Source organism: Cuculus canorus, chromosome 16 (genome assembly GCF_017976375.1).
Source record: "Cuculus canorus isolate bCucCan1 chromosome 16, bCucCan1.pri, whole genome shotgun sequence".
NCBI classification, from domain to species: Eukaryota; Metazoa; Chordata; class Aves; order Cuculiformes; family Cuculidae; genus Cuculus; species Cuculus canorus.
Genome location: NC_071416.1, coordinates 14690944 through 14706108, shown reverse-complemented (window position 1 = coordinate 14706108; position 15165 = coordinate 14690944). Strand labels below are relative to the sequence as shown.

The window sequence follows — 15165 nt, the reverse complement described above, 5'->3', positions numbered from 1 at the left end:
CTGAAGCCTCACACACACACAGCCACACACAAAACACCCATGCTTCCCTCCATTTTATTACCAGAGAGAATGCATACAAATAATTTTTCTTCCTTAAAGGAAAGACAAAAAAAACCCTGAAAGAACAAACAAAAGGGTTTCTTCATTATTTTAAGAGTTCTACTCTTAAGCCTTGCAGTTGGATTTTTCTAGGAAGTATTTTCACATAAGCAACTGCACAGGGCATGAACCTGGTGGCAGGTTCTTCTTGTCCCCCTCCCCAGTGGTAAGGTTTGACAAAAGGTTAAGTGAACACTACATTCTGGGTAACTAGCTTCAAGTTTTAAAAGCAAGACACAGAAACCAATTTTGCAAAACACCAAGTCTATATTTACATCCACATGTAATAATATACTCAACTAAAGTGAAATACATCATAAATTAAACAAGTAATGTGTGCCTACTTGCTTGACGACTTCCGGTTTCAACAATTAAAATAAAACAGAATGGAATGAAATAAATACATAAACAAAAAAAAAAAATCAACAATTTGTACCTCTATATATGCACTGTTATTTCCAAAGAAACATATAAAACCAGTAGTATCCCAATAGTTAATACTGATGGGCAAAGTGTATTCTGAAGTACAGGGCTGTGGTGCCATGACATAGAGTCTTTATGTCCATTTTTCCATCCCAGCCCCAAGATACCTACCAAAACGAGCCTTGAGGGAAACTACCAGCATGAAGGTTGATTAAAAACAAACAAGTCTTAGGCCTGTTTGCTGAAACATCTTAAAAACCAGCCCCGTACATTTCAATCACAGAACCCCATAAGGTACACAGATGATAGTTACAGCATGCATTCTATAAGACTCATTGAAAGATCACGCAAAAAAATAGATTAACCATTTTCCAAGTGAATTCATCTTCAAAAAATAGGCTATAAAAGTGCAAAACTAGGAAAACAAAAATCTAGATTATGTACATATGGCTCAGCTTATGAACAGGAAAAAAGGTAAATAGTGTACAATTTCCTGATACACAGCACTTCATGACATTGCCAGTTTACAGAGACGTTAAAAATAGGTCCCATATACAGGAACTAAGACATACAACTGGAATATCTCAAGTTGCATAATGAAAAAACTAGTTTCTCTGTTTTTGCTATTTTACATTTGCTGTATGAGGGAAGAAAGCAAAATGAACAGTGCAAAAATTTCCATTTTTTGTTTTACTAAAATATATGGAAGTCAAAGCCAGGTACAGGAGAAATTAACTCTTAACTGCAGGCTTTATGAGAAGCAACTAGGAACGCAAGTCAAAATATACAACAATTCTGCTTTACTGGCTGGTAACTGGCCATCTTCCCTTTACAAAAGTTAAACTGCATGTGCATTAGAAAAAACTCTTGTTGTCTTTACAAAAAAAATAAAAGGAGATGTTCTCCCATTAACGGGTTATTTCTCACTTATTTTAAATACCCAGTAGATGCTAAAACTCGACATCAAGAAGCTTCCAAGCACAGTCAAGCAGGCTACACCATAGCCACATCCCTTTTGAAGTCTGTAGATCCCATATTCATATTGCAAGTCTGTTTGTGAGTTTACAGTTTGGACAAAGGTGCAAAGTAGTTTTCCTCTAAATGTAACTGTATTGAGTTTAGTACAAAACTAAACATTTGAATCATTTAGATTAGTATCGTTTCTCATGCAAGTCCTTCTCTGCTGTCAAAGTCTGTTGGTAGAGATGTTTAAGAGGCTTCTCAAGAACAGCAACCAACACCAAGAGAAGAATCCAACTGTATTTCAGGAACGCCATACTGAAATCCAAATGTCAAGTATTGCCTCATCCTTGCATTTAAAAATACGCTGGAAACAACCCCAGGGAAACAGATCCCTCCAACACATTATGGTCCTAACATATACAAGGCAGATCAGCATAATGTCAGCACCATTGCTTTGATGTTCACAACATTTATTAACTGGACAGTTTCAAACAGTTTATTTGGAAGTTGTTTTAAGAAACTAACACAGCTCGATCGAAAAAACAGATGAGAAACTTTCACCTTTATGACAAAAGAGCATTAAGCCAACAAGATTTCAACTTCAGTATCGATAGTTTACCTGAGGTGCAATGCTTATATATTCTTTCAAAGAGAAACTCTTCAGCAGCGCTCAAGTATGTAAAAATATAATTCCTAACTAATATTTGGTCAATTAATTCTAATGAAAAATACTAAAGTCAATGTCAAGATATACATTCTCCACACACCTTCATAACCCAATTGTTTAGACTACTTTTTGATGGCTATTTGGTACAAAATGTTAACAGAACCGGTATTATAGAACTGTAGTGTTTGCATATACAGTACAATCACAGCTTAATTCAGTAGCTTTCACTATTCATTTTTCCTCAAGGGATGAACTGCAAGTATAACTCCATAGAACACGCACTTGTGTCCTTAGACCTAGGAGAAAAAAAAATAGTTGTGGTAAATAACTATAAAATATTACAGCGCATATTTTTGTTGTGAAGAGTATCTTAAAACAAAGGGAATTTCTTCCACACCCTTGCATATGGTTATTTAGAGACCGAGACTGCCATATAAGCACTGCGTCTTCTATTTGCCAAATAAAAGCTGGCAATCAAGCCTATGGTTGAAGATACTCAAGGGCCAAGTAGAATTACAGGCAGGAAATCGAGTTAGCTTAAAAAAGCAGAACCTGACAAAAACATGCGTAGTAGGGAAACAACAAAAGCAGCACGATTACAATAATATCAAGAAATAAGGCAAAGTATTTTAAAAGCTGTCAGCTAGATGCGAGATAGCTCTGCTCCACAGACAGGTAAACTCTTTTCATAAAACAGTGCATGCTGGTCCAGGTACTATAGCATTCCTTAAATTTGAATGAGGAAAATTATCTGCAGCTCTGGGTTTGAAAAAAGCATCCAGACATATTTATTTATAGTCTTGTAGAGTACTTATCTCCTTAGCAGCTAAGAATGTTGCAAACACAATGGGGTTGTTAAGTTCTGAGATAGAGCTACAGAACTGAAGAGATGAAGCTCCGGAGTTCAGCTTGACCTGTTCCCCTAAGAGGCTACACCCACTCGCAGTCAAACAAAGGAAAAACTATTTGGAACAACCACTCTAGTACACAAAGATAAACTGTTAAGGAGCTATCAGGAAACCCTTACTTCCCTATGAAATAATCCACCCAAAAGCATCTTGTTGTTAGAGGCAATCCTCACAATATTCAGAAGCTGTAAAATGAGCAACGCCTACATTTTCAGGAAAGACTAACCAACATAACCTCTCATAGGATTCATGAGCTGTGACAACAGGCACTTCCTCTCTCCTCTAGTTCTCCACAGTGATGGTTCCCCACCCCCACATACCGACTAAAGGGGAAAGCCCTTTTGCTGAACACTTCCCACTGGGATTGTAAATAATTAATAGATTTATCTGTTGTTAGCCCTTCCACTTCTTATAGGAAAGGAGCATCTATGTACTTTTTTTATGCAAGCCATTACCAGTATTTAAAACAACAAATACTGCTACACCAATATTTGGGTTACTTCATAAGAGGAAGGTTTGTATTTTCAGCTGTTCTGGTTCAGGCTTTCATAAGCTCTCATACTATGCAGCAACCTTTGATGTTAGGAGTACACAATGCAACATTTAATCAACAATTAGTTCAAAAGGTTTACCGTTTCTTGAAGTGAATGATTAATTCTTCTTGTCACTTGGTCGAAAGTGTGCACTACCAATGAAACTTTCATAGCTTCTCTTTTGTAGCACACTGCTAGATAAGTGTTGGTATGACACCGATCTCTTTCCTGCCAAAAATAAGTTTAGAGGAGTTTGAATTACTTCCTGCTAATCTAGTTGGCCAGACATTCAGTTGTGAGCAGGTCTACTTCACCACCCAGAATCCCAAAAGACCACAGATGCTATCACAAATCATCTCAAGAGCAGAGTCCAAGACAAGATATCCCTACCCCTACTGAAAAATTATATAAAATTCAGTATCCAGAACAAACACAAGAGGAATGGCAAATATTGACAATGTTGTTTCTAAGCTGTATACGCATGATGTCTATCTGTAAATTTTGCTCATGTTATTTGCAAGAAAAAAATTATCTTTGCTTAATTAATCATACAGCAGGCTTTAAGTTTACAGTGCTGCAGTACAGCATGGTGCCTACATATCCAGTTTCAGTATATTTTAAATTTGAATTTTTGAATAGGAGTATTTGAGAGGAAGAACAGCTATATTACATTACTGCCATCATAGATTATAAGGTGATTGTGGCACTTTAAAGAGTGTGAATATACATTTACTTGAAGACTTTTGTTAAACAATTTTCAGTCTAGTATACCGGTAATTTCATGTTTATCCGGGACCATTAATTCAGATTTCTATATATGAAATCAATGCCTGTTCCATATTAAGTCTTATTAGCTTAAGCAAGCAGTCAGAAACACTTCATAAAATTAAGAAAAAAGTCAAAAGTTATTACTCCCACAGGATACAAGAAACCCAACTTCCATTCATATTCCATGAAAGCTGTAAATGCAGCACAGAAAAAACCCAGCAAGCATTAATTAAATTAAAATGGCAAAGCTAAATTAATATTTCAACAGAATGCATGAAGCCATTGGAGTGTGTCATGAGCAATTGTCTGTAATTTGCAGCCTCTGCCAGATCAATCAGCCAACAGGTTATCCTTGATAGCACGTTGCCATTGCAAAGGCAACTAATTTGAAAATAACACAAACTGAGTGGTTTCAGAATGTTTCTGTCTCTTCAGGGCAACACAGAATGGCAGAGCTTACAAGCAGTAACGGAAGGCATCATGCTTTAATCAAGTTTGCCAAGTGGAACATATTCTCATGACAACTTGATCCAGCATTTAACATGCGACATAACATGTTCATAGGACCTAAATAATGTTGCCACAAGGCACATCGGCCCTTAAAAAAGGTTTTGACATCATGTTTTATAGTATCACCAGGGTTCAATAAACAAACTGCAGAAACCTGCAGGTCTACACCTGCAGTACTTTGCATATGATAGCTTACAAAACACACCTCTGAGGAGCCGTGACTCTTAAGACAAACAGTTGCACTGCAGCTTTTTAACAGAAAAACAATTTGCACAAGCTTTCATCTTCACCATCTCCACCCGCATTAAAACCTTAATACTGAGAAGCTTCCCTGTCTGCTACCCTCCACCTTTTCAAACAACTATCACTGTTTGGGTCAGGTACTTCTGAACAGAATGGTTGGAAAACTAGAAAATGAACCTTAAGACCTTGCATTTTATTACACAGGGCTTTAATTGAAGTTGCTAAGAAAACCTACAGAGAGGGTCTTGTTTCACCGGTCTCTCCAATGCAGGTAATAAACACAGAAAGTTGCTTTTCTTGCCCTCAGACAGCACTGCGTAACAAGCAATGAAATCTTTATTTCCATGACAACAATACTGTCAAATTAGTTGCAGCCATAGTTTTGAGAGCTCTAAATAACAAGAAACAGTACAAAGTTCTTGACTACAGGCTACTGTCTCCAGGCTTGTACAGAAGAAGAGGAAGAAAGGCCTACCACAGATTTTTCTGGCAGACAGGTGGAGCTTTCAAAAGAAGAACAAGGTGGATTCCAATTAAGTCATTGTTTAAAAATAGTACTGCATCAACTGTTACTTCAATAGTCTAACCTCACTAAGACCACTGGCAAAACAAGAGAATTTCCCTCTCCCCAGCATACAATAATGCTGTTATGGAGCAAGACACTGGCCACCATCTGTTCCTTGGGGTACAGACTACTCTGGTCTAGCTGGTTGAAGCTGTATGACTTTTTAACTTTTCCCCTTCCCATTTTCATAGAAGTGAACAGGATATTATACTTTTTTATATATATTCGAAAGGATTCTCTCAAATGTTGAATGTTCTGTCTGCACAACAGACAGCGTAATGAAGCACAAGTCATCAGTTCATGCAAATTAACATAGTTTGTGCTCAGGATAAAAAAAACAACTTGTATTTCACTCTCTCAGATCACTAGGAATCAAGAGGCAGCAACATCTGTCCTTCTGCCTGTCTCTCTGCATTCTTGCATAACCTAGTGCCCATTCTGCATTCCTCAAAGCAATTCATGGTACAGTTTATGGTACACAGTCAATGCTCTTCATGAAACTAGGAACTAGCTCCGTTTCACAAGCACTTCAGTGAGTCAACAGCGATGCTGGCTTTTCCCTTATCCACTTCCTAACCAGACTGGAAACAGAACTGTAACGTTAATTTGCCTTCACCCTTCCATAATCCACGAGCAAGCCTGAATACTTCTGAAGCCCACAACCTTTAAACAAGCAAACAAAAACCAGAACACAGTGAATACATTTTTTGCCATGTAACTAAATGCAGATTAGGTATTTTGCAGTTCACTCTGACCTCAGGTCCCCCTCCCCTGCTTGCAATGAACCCAGACTACTTCAGAAGAATAATACTGCTTTTGGAGAATGGAAGGATTCACAGAGTTTAAGAACTTAGCAGAGACTTTAAGACTACACAGTGCACACACACACTATTCATTTTTATAACAGGATCTTCATTTCAAAATTCAAAGCACTGTATTTAGTGCCAAGTCCATACTGCCTTCAGATCACAGTCATAAATGCCATCTTCTACAAATAGTCAGACAACCGATTAAATATCACCTAATACCTTTAGTCTCACCCTCCTGATAAGTTTTGAAAAATGTTGACTAAGAACAAAACAAAAATCATGTATTACATAAAAGTACCAAAGTTTTCCAAATATATCGCAAAGCAATTATTTCTGCTAGGCCCAGAATTTTCCACAAAGCATTACTACTTAGTGCAACATGACACCATAATTTGACTAGCAGAACTACGTTTTCTTGATTTAACAAAGTATTCTGCTCCTACTAAAACCTAAACTTTATAAAAACCTATTGAAGAATACAGGTATAAGATTTAAATCATAGCCTTACAATTTGCAATATGTCCTTTTCTTCAATTGAAGGGAACAATTGTCTATGAGTGGCCTTTTTCTTTTGTAAGAAGTTTTATTAATATTCCAGATGGTCTAAGACTTCTGGTATATTAAGCAGAAAGGCTCATTCCATATCCTGGATTAGTTAGCATGTCTGGAGCGCTCTGATGAGCAAACAATACATGTTTGCTATCAGAGACCCATGGCAGGGGGAGGAACTTGAGGAACTTTAAATCCCTCTTTAAAATTCAGACCTTCCACGCTTTAATTCCCCAAGCCAGGAGTCTGCTGAATCTGGATTTTAAATTCAAAATCCAACCACTAACCGGACTTGGTGAAATGCTATGTACAGCTTTCTTTTTATTTTACACACTTATATTTCATTCACCTTCCTTTGCAATAGTGTAAGACACTTAACTAGGAAGGAGATACCGTACCTTCTACTGTAGAGCTGGTTACTTGGCCATTGCTAGATCCACAAGAACTGTAAAGTGATCCAGAGCTATACGACTCGTAAGGTTTGAGAACAGTCAATACATTAGGAGGATCAACATCATCTGCATTCAGAAGCCCTTGTTTGTTTGGCAAAACAGAGGATGCAGGTTTGGTGCGAGAACATTCCTGAGGTAGCAGATTTGCATATCTGTTTACAATACGAAATCTGCTCATTTCGTATCTTCTGTAATTAGCCATTGGAGAGTCAGTATGTTCAACAGCTAACACATTAGGTTTCATTCGTTTAGCAGATGTTTCGCCATAGTCTAGATTTACATTGCTCACAGATTTACTACAAAAATAGTCTCTTCCTTGATGACAAGGCCAGGCAGATTCATTCAGGTGAGAGTCAAGAGCCTCATTCACACTGCTGCTCACTAGACCAGACTGCGACACTGGGACACTTAGAACTTTTACTTTAGATTCAGATCTTTTTACTCTGTCCAATACCGGAGAGATATTGGAACTGGAGTGCATTTCTTGCTGAGGTTGTCTATAGTTATTTGCCTGAGCTCCAATATTACTTTGCTGTTTATGAAACTTGAGGTTACTTGGGGCTGCGCTGCTTGAGTCAGTCACTGAAAAGAGAGGGGCTTTGTTCTGCGGAGGCTGACATTGCTTAGCTTTCCCCGTTTGCAACAGTTTCTGCTGTGTAGATGGGGAAGCTTTACGTTTACTAGAATTAAAAGACAAAGGAAGTACATCTTTACCAAGCAGAGCTGGAGGGCATCCAGTGCGTCTGGCTTTGACTGGAGCCTTGCTTCTACAGCCATTTTTATTAATGGTGTCAGGATTGTATTTGTGCATCAGCCTCTGGTGCATCATTAGGACTTCTGGGTAAAGTGTTCTGTAAGGACAAAACGGACAGGTGCTGGGTGCTCGCAGGCCTCTAGCTGAAATCACTGAACATTCTTGTGAAGTCCCAATAGATAAGTTCAAAGGCTTTTCTTGAGAATCCACCACAGGTTTGTGCATGTAGCTTTCAGTGAACTCTCGCACATCATCCACACTTTTTCCGTCCTTTAAAGCACAAACATACTGGACATCATCTTCCTCTGATGCCACAGAAGTCTTTCTCTCTCTTTTATAAGGAATATTGGGCTGAGCTTCCTTTGTGTCCTTCTTAGCCTTTAGTTTTTCTGGGTAAGGAGTAGGCACATTCTCGTGTATTCTGTTTGAATTTTTACAAACAGAACCTTTGTTCAATTCCCTAGAATTGCTTTTAATTTTTAGAAGGACTGTGCTGCCTATTGCATTGTTCAAAGACAGAACTTCCTTTTGCTGCTTGGTAGGTGGGCAGTCCCCAGCATCTTTGGCACCATCAAAAAGCCTCTTCAAATTTTTGGTTTCTTGAGCACCATCAGCAGCCAGCAAGAGCTCCGTCTCCTGACTCTGTAAAGAAACTTTGCTGTCACTTTTCACGTCTGCTGCACTATCAGCTTGCTTGTCCTTGTGATGCCTCTCTAAATGATACCTCAGTGAAGTTTTTTGTGCTGCTGCATACTCACAGAATTCACATTTGTACGGTTTTTCACCTGAAACACAGTTTTATCAGTAAATAAGTTTGATACAATTTTAATTGTATTCAAGACTTCAAATCAAGACAATGGAATAATGTAGATTGAAAAACAGTAAAACAGATTTTTCTTTCCCCTTCCACATACTCATAATTCTCAAACTTATCCGAATCATTTAAACTACATCTTACTGCTTTTACTAACTACAGTGACATCTTCTGGCTATGATGAAGATATTTTCCACACGTTAGCTATGTATGGAGATGGTAGCTGACAATATGTTTGGCAGAGGTAAGCAAGAAGTATAGCTGTGGGTCAACTCCAACAATTTATAGCCCTTGATCATACCACAAGTATGCTATTCAACAGCACAAATGTAACAGTTCATCTATAAATAGAGCTGTTTCAAAAGAAACAGGGACATACATTAAAAGGAGTAGGAGGAGTTTGCCTGGCTATAGAAAACAAAAAGTTGCACTGAAAAACAGACACAGCTTTTTCCCCAGGTAGCAGAAACGGGCAATCAACTTAATGCTTGGGAAACAGGCTCCTTTTTGCTAGACTGCTAAAAGCAGAAAAAACACGTATTCTTAACAGTACTTAATGTAATTAGCCCTATTCACAAATATTTACACTTGGGTAAATAATTCTAAGAAATTTCAATTGTATTTTTTGAGCATTAGAAAAAACTTTGTTCTTAATATAAATAATTTTGAAGGCAACTTCTGTTTTTCTTCAGCAAAACCAAACATTCCATCCAATTGGATTTAGCAGACTTTCTTCCCCTCCCACAAAGGTGAAGCCCATTTACCTGTATGAGTTCTGAGATGAATATTGAGGTAATAATTTGAGCGAAAATACTTTCCACAATAGCTGCATTCTCTGGAGGCTCCAAGGTTTTTAACTTTTGCTCTTTCCAAACAATCTTCATTTTTCTCTTTTGGAGAAAATATACCTAAATTATGAAGAGCAAATGCAAATTTGGAGTCTCGCTTAAAAGTATATGTAATTATTCCAACTGTTTAATTAAGGGAAAACACAGAATGAACCGTTGTGAACTCCTACCGTCTGCAAGCATCTTTTGTTCTATAGTGCTGCACACTTAGCAATCGAAGACCAAAAGAGTTAAAAAAGTTTCTGTGTCAAGTAACACTGTGGTTAGTGAATGTAACAAAGAAGCCCCAGAGAACAAACAAACAAGATTCCAAACTAGTTCTCAAAGGAGAAAAAAATTATCTTTACTGGCCTACTGGAACTTGATGGAAAACAGCCCATCTCAAAAATTCACAGAGCTTATAAACTGTATCCTTTTACTAAAGGGAGTGCTTGAGTAAGTACATGTGAGTGTGATGATCCAGACTCTAAACCTATTCTGTGCACTGTGGCAAAACACACAAAGGCGTTTTGGGACAGGAAGGTGAGGAGAAAGACAGATTCTTATTAATTGTAATATTATTATTAATATTATTATTTCTGTGCTGATCAATGGAGTGTCTTGCCTGTATAACAATATCTACTTTATTTTAACAGTAACGTGTAATCTTCTTTCACTACAAGCATTGATGCTTTGACAAATATGGGAGTAAGAAAGTGGCAGGGGTTCCTATTCTGCGAAACATGTTCTCAAGGAACAAATTCACAGATTAAAAACTGGTTCCACTCAAGTGTAGGCACCAGAAGTTACCACTGGAGGGCGGCAAGTACAGCATAATGTCTAACGAGAAACAGAAAGCTTACACACAATACAGCATTCAAATCAACATGATTTCTTTGGCAGGTTGAACTGAAAAATCATCAAGACAACTTCAGTAAAACATCCAAGTCAAAGCTAACTAGAAGGCTACAGTTGGAAGAGAAGGAAGATGAAACGTTGCTTGACTAAGATGTTAGATACGTAACAGCTTAAAATGGTTCTCTGAAGTTCTTGCCTGTTGAAAAGCTTCTACACTGGAAATACTAAGTATTGCTAAGCTACAGCTATGACAAACCATAGCTGTTTTAAACAAACAGATAATGTCTCAATAAGCATGACTCAGCATCTCACAATGAAAGCTGTTGTACTTTAAGATAAGACACTGAGAAACAAAACAAGCAAGTTAACATTAAGTAATAATTCCATTCCTTTGTTACTAGAGGCAAAATAAAGGGCTGCGCATTACCAGAAAAGGAAAAGTCAGTCGTGTGTGCCAGGACATTCTGTACGTTGCGTCTTTTCTTGAGATTATGCAAGTGTCTGTTCTTTAAATGCAGACTCAAAGCATGTCACACACAGGAGTGCTAGATCAGCTAGTAGACTGTTTGCTATTCCTCTTTGCCCCCAGACATGCAATCCTTTTCAATTAAGGACTCATTCAGTATCACTTGTTTTTCTAAGACACAGCAAGCTGCAGAATTAATCCTAGGTAACATACAGATTGGGTCCATCTACTCTGTTGAAGAGATCTGTTAGCAACCCTTCAAGAAAGAAGAGTGAAATATATACCTCTCACATACAGGATGTGCACGTATTAATAGCCTGCACGCACGCCCTTATGCAATTAATTTATAACTGCTGGTTCTGACATCTAGGCTTTCAAGTAACATACCATTGAAAAGAAATAATAGAACCTGCAGTCTAACAGAACAGAGTTAAGATCCAGAGAAGTAAAGTGTAATCAAACAAATTGCTTGGTATCAAGCACTGGACATTTTCTGCCCTTTGTTACAAGATGCAGGGGGGAAAAAAAGTGAAACTGCAAGGACTTCTTTAGAAATACTGCTTGTTAAAAACATATGCTGGACAAGAAGGGCAAAAACAAGACTCTTACTATTGTGGGTATGGCAGAGAGAGAGAGAGAGAGAGAGAGAGAGAGAGAGAGAGACACACATTGAGAGAGAGGGGATACGTAAACAGTGACTTTTCCTAGACTGATCAGTATTAAAAGTATTTCAGTGACTCTAGGAACCCAAATCATAGCTGCAAGAAGGCCCAACACAACCTCGAAGACCTCAAAATGGCGTCAGAGCCTTTTTTCCCTTTTACCCTTCTCCCACCATACTGTTTCATGATAACTAAGGAAGGTGAGATGTGTTCTTCAGCTTTGAAGAGTTCCTAAATACTACAGCAACAGTAATTTCAAACTTAAGTGCTCAAAACGCTACTCACCTATGGTAAGTGTTTCTGGAAGCCCATCTTCAGATCCATCCTCAGAACCTCCTTCTATTCGTTCTCTTGTTCCATTTTCATCCAAACTTGTAATTATATCACCACAGCATGTCCTCGAAGCAGCTGAAGACTCTCCATCAGTCCGCCTGTCTCGCTTGTGTACTCTGGAATGAAGGACTAGCTGGTGGTATGTTCTGAAGGCTTTGCCACACTCCGAACAATGTGTCGGTTTCTCTTTGTTGTGTGACAATTTAGAATCCATTTCCATAGAAGGCACTTCACCACCAGGATGCTTCAATTTGTCTTGGGATAAGTTACCATTCCCTGTGTAACTGCTGGTTTTATTTACCTTTGACTTCCCCGTAGTTTCAGCCTGGCTACCCTTATTTGCATTCCAAATTTCACCAAGTTCTTCTTTATCAGAAGATGAATCATCATTGTCTGTACATCCTTCATGCCCTGGTTCTTTAATTTGGCCATGGCCAACCGCAACTTTACCTTTGGTAGCCAGCTGCCATGCTTGATATGTGTTGAAAGGATCTAGTTCAGCTATCCATTTCACAGGTTTTTGGGATTTGTCATTCTCTGGAATCAATTTTGGTCTTAAATTCAAGAACTGAAAAAATTCCTCTTTTTGAGACGTTTCTTCTGCATGAGGTTCACCAGTCACTTGGGGGCCTTCGCCACTGGGTACTGATTCTTTGGTGTGCACTTTACTGTGCTCAATTAGAGTCTCTTTATTGAGAAATAGGAAACCACAAACCATACAAATTTTGTAAGGTGACGTTACGTTTTCAGTTACGTGTTCCTGCACCACCTCATTTATTGTTGCGGGGCTTTCAGAACCTTGTTGGTGCTTGTTTTTAGAACCAGGCTTTCCAGCATGCGTTCTCATGTGATTTTTGAGGAACCACGGCTCCTTAAATCTTCTTCCACATACATTACACCAATAGGTGAAAGAATCTTTATGCTTTTTCATGTGTGCCTCAACGTCAAAAGCCTCATCAAATGTTTGTCCACAAACTTTACAACTAAGTTCTTCACTGTCCTTTTCATTTTTTGGTGAAGACAAGTTTGTTCTTACTTGACATTTATCTAAAGGACTAAGATACTCCGCTTCAACACGCAGGACAGCGGGTTCACAAAGAGTGGGCCTATGCTGAGTTAAAACATGCTTACCAAGTTCTTCAGGATGTTTAAAAGTCTCATCACAAAACATGCAGTCCAGAGGCATGCATCCCTCAGCTTGCATGAGAAACTTTTCTTGCAAGCTTTTGTAAGAAATTGTATTTGTTCCTTTTATTGTCATTGAGGCATCATTATTCTCCATCTGTGCACCAACAGTACTGGCTATTCCATCCGGTCCATCCATGTATGCCAAGAGAGGCTGAGTTGGCATGTTTCCTATGTTCTGTTCTCTATTACGTGTTTTAATGTAAGGTTTCAGTTCTTTGGGGATGCTCACCGTTCACAATAAGGACACTTGTAAAGTTCTCCAACATGTGCTTACAAGTCCGCTAAGCTAAAAAGACCTCTGCCAGGAAAAAGATTTTTTCCATAAGCAAAAAATTATTTCTTTTTTGTATTTATCTGTGTTCACAAGTCGCTGAAAGTGTATCCCTTGGTTCTCTCAGTGACAGAGTGAGGGTTTTTTGAACTATTTCTTCTAATTTTTCAAGTCTGAAGAAACAGTCAGTTGCACTTAGTTTTTTTGTTCAAGCAATTCAAATAGTTGCATTGGACGAAATACACTCAAGGATGAGTTCAGTGCCACAAAGAACTCCAGCACCTGGGGAAGAGAGAAAACAGTCAGATTTTTCAAACGAAAAGGAAAGTATTGTCTCTCAAATAAGGAAAACATTAGGGCTAGGAACTACTGAATGATCCTGAAGAGAGAAGGCATACTTAGAATAAATAGTCAAAGAAGGACAACTACAAGACACTGGTCACTTTTTTACTCGCTGTCAAAACAGGTGAAACAGTATGATCTTAAATATCTCTGTATTCCATTAGCTGGGCTTCTGCATTAAGATTGCTACATAAAAGCCATACTTTGTCTACTATCTATTCTAAACCTACTCTTACCCTATCACACAAAGCTGCTGATACCATATTTCAATACATACTGAATTCATAACAACTATATGCAGTAAGCCAAGGTAACCTTTCCTCAAACTTGTGAAACCAGTGTTGAGAAGCACAATGAAACTTTACGTCTTTGTTCTCCGAATGCTGTTCAGTGAAAGATTTTATTCCAAAACTAGACAGCTTAGAATTAGCTTTCATAGTTCTGGTAGACAGGAAGTGTCAGTACAAATCTTTGTATTAAGAACTCAAAGCTTTTACTATTTTCTGCATATTTACAATCTTTCCGACAATTTTGGACTCGCACAACTAGATAATCTCAAAGTTTATTTAAACTAATGATACTATTCCTTGAACAGAAGTTTAAGCCATCCAAGAGGATAACTATTATACCTAAAAAATAAATGCTTCTAGTTTCAAATTGCATGCAACAAAAAGTGAGCTTTATTGATTATGCTGGAGAGGGCAGGTTCGAGATTCCCCAAGACTAAAGAGGGTTATAATAGTTAATTGCAACTCAAATTTAAATCTCCAAATCTGTAAAAGTTCTGATGTCTGCTAGCAGCAATTAATGGCCACTACTCTTTGGGCTGTCGAACTTTAGTATTGTGGAGTTCAGGATTACACTTGATCAAATTTTTGGTTAAAGGAAAAGTCTACCAAAATAATACAAGACTACATAAGCTGAAGAGGAATCGTTATGAGACGAGGCACATTTCCCAACACATGAATATCCAATGAAAACAATGCATTCAAAATTTGATTGAAACTTTTGCAAATTATTTCATAAAAGACAGCTGGCCAGTGATTCACATTACTTGAATTAATAAATCTGAAAACACAATATGCTCTACAGCTCTTATACCAGAAGACAGTATAGGCAAAGCAGCATTTTAAAATTCATCTTAACTTCCACCTCTGCCTT

At 38.0% G+C, this 15165-nt stretch overlaps 1 protein-coding gene across 5 annotated transcripts in view; it reads right to left on the bottom strand.

The window, feature by feature from the left end:
* Nucleotides 1-264: 264 nt before the first annotated feature.
* The window catches only part of ZNF217 (zinc finger protein 217), a 36975-nt gene continuing 22074 nt past the window's right edge, over nt 265-15165 (bottom strand). For 4 of the 5 annotated variants that reach the window (XM_054081494.1, XM_054081493.1, XM_054081496.1 and 1 more), the window contains 5 exons: nt 12156-13944; nt 9822-9965; nt 7436-9028; nt 3693-3821; nt 269-2448 (listed from right to left, as the gene is read on the bottom strand). In XM_054081494.1, the coding sequence (XP_053937469.1) occupies nt 3712-3821; nt 7436-9028; nt 9822-9965; nt 12156-13554 (3246 nt within the window). In that variant the 5' untranslated portion in view covers nt 13555-13944 and the 3' untranslated portion in view covers nt 269-2448; nt 3693-3711. Of the gene's footprint in view, nt 2449-3692; nt 3822-7435; nt 9029-9821; nt 9966-12155; nt 13945-15165 lie in introns of those variants that run through there. The other variant, XM_054081497.1, reaches the window with a different exon arrangement.